Source organism: Aureococcus anophagefferens (genome assembly GCF_000186865.1).
Source record: "Aureococcus anophagefferens unplaced genomic scaffold AURANscaffold_213, whole genome shotgun sequence".
Classification (NCBI taxonomy): Eukaryota; class Pelagophyceae; order Pelagomonadales; family Pelagomonadaceae; genus Aureococcus; species Aureococcus anophagefferens.
In genome coordinates, this window is record NW_008705752.1 from 7601 (window position 1) to 8609 (window position 1009).

At 49.0% G+C, this 1009-nt stretch overlaps 1 protein-coding gene across 1 annotated transcript in view; it reads right to left on the reverse strand.

The window, feature by feature from the left end:
• Positions 1-1009, reverse strand: part of AURANDRAFT_68559 (hypothetical protein) — a gene marked incomplete at both ends in the record, with an annotated part of 5277 nt that overhangs the window by 1705 nt on the left and 2563 nt on the right. The window contains one exon of the mRNA XM_009044256.1: positions 185-872. Coding sequence (XP_009042504.1) covers positions 185-872 — 688 coding nt within the window. The remainder of the gene's footprint in view (positions 1-184; positions 873-1009) is intronic.

The window sequence follows — 1009 nt, forward strand, 5'->3', positions numbered from 1 at the left end:
CCATTCTTTGGCTCAATGGGCTCCTCGTCATAATGCCCACCGAAGCGTATAAATATACACCTTCCGAATGGGCCGAGCTTTGCATATTCCTCGGGCTTGATGAATTCATGCTGGAATTGACAGGACTTCTTGTCTGGGCAACCAGAATGCGAGCTGAACTTGAAACACCTGTGCTCTTTGGTACCTGCTCCCGCGTTGACTACCTGGTTTATCTCCTTAATGCCCGCGTCATGTTGCTCTTTGGACAATTTGCCACACGGAAAAGCAGACTCCTTTGATTTCTTAACTGGCTTGTCACCTGGCTTGCTACCTGGGTTATCGCCCCCCGACGTTCCAGCGCCACCCGACGTTCCAGCGCCACCCAACTCTGCCCCGTGTTTTTGCTGCTTAGGGTTGGACTCATCGGCCAACTTGAAAATCTGCTCATCCATAACCTTCTCCCGGATGTCTATCTGCCTACACAAATAGGATGTTATATCATGCTGCATCCCATGCAAGTCCCTCGGTTCTATTGGTACTGCAATTTTGCGATTCCAAGGCACCTCATAGAGTGCGAAATGGAAGGTTGTCGGCATGGCGTAATTTTTACCGGCGGTGCCGGTTGGAATGGTCAGCAGTCTCTCTAAGTCAGTTGTAGTCACAATTTTGCAGCCACTTGCAGTGTTGAGGTCCTGCACAATTTCTCGAAGAAGTGTGTCAAGCTCCGCCCTGTATTTGCTCCATGCCCCCTCATATGTTCTTTTCACCCACCACAAGGGGAATTTTTCACGAAAATTCTCATGCAGGTGCACAAGGAAATTAAAGAATTGTAACCTTTCCGCTCGATGCTCGACGCCGAATAACGCGCAAAAGAACTCCAAAGACCACTTTACCTTTGTGGAGTAATTTGCCAAATCCATGGTACATGTCTTCAACTTCTCCTTGGGCTCCTCGAACTCGGTTATGTTTCTTGATGCAGAAAACTCCGNCTGCTCCCTTACTGACGCAAGCCTAAAGAAAGATCCCGGCG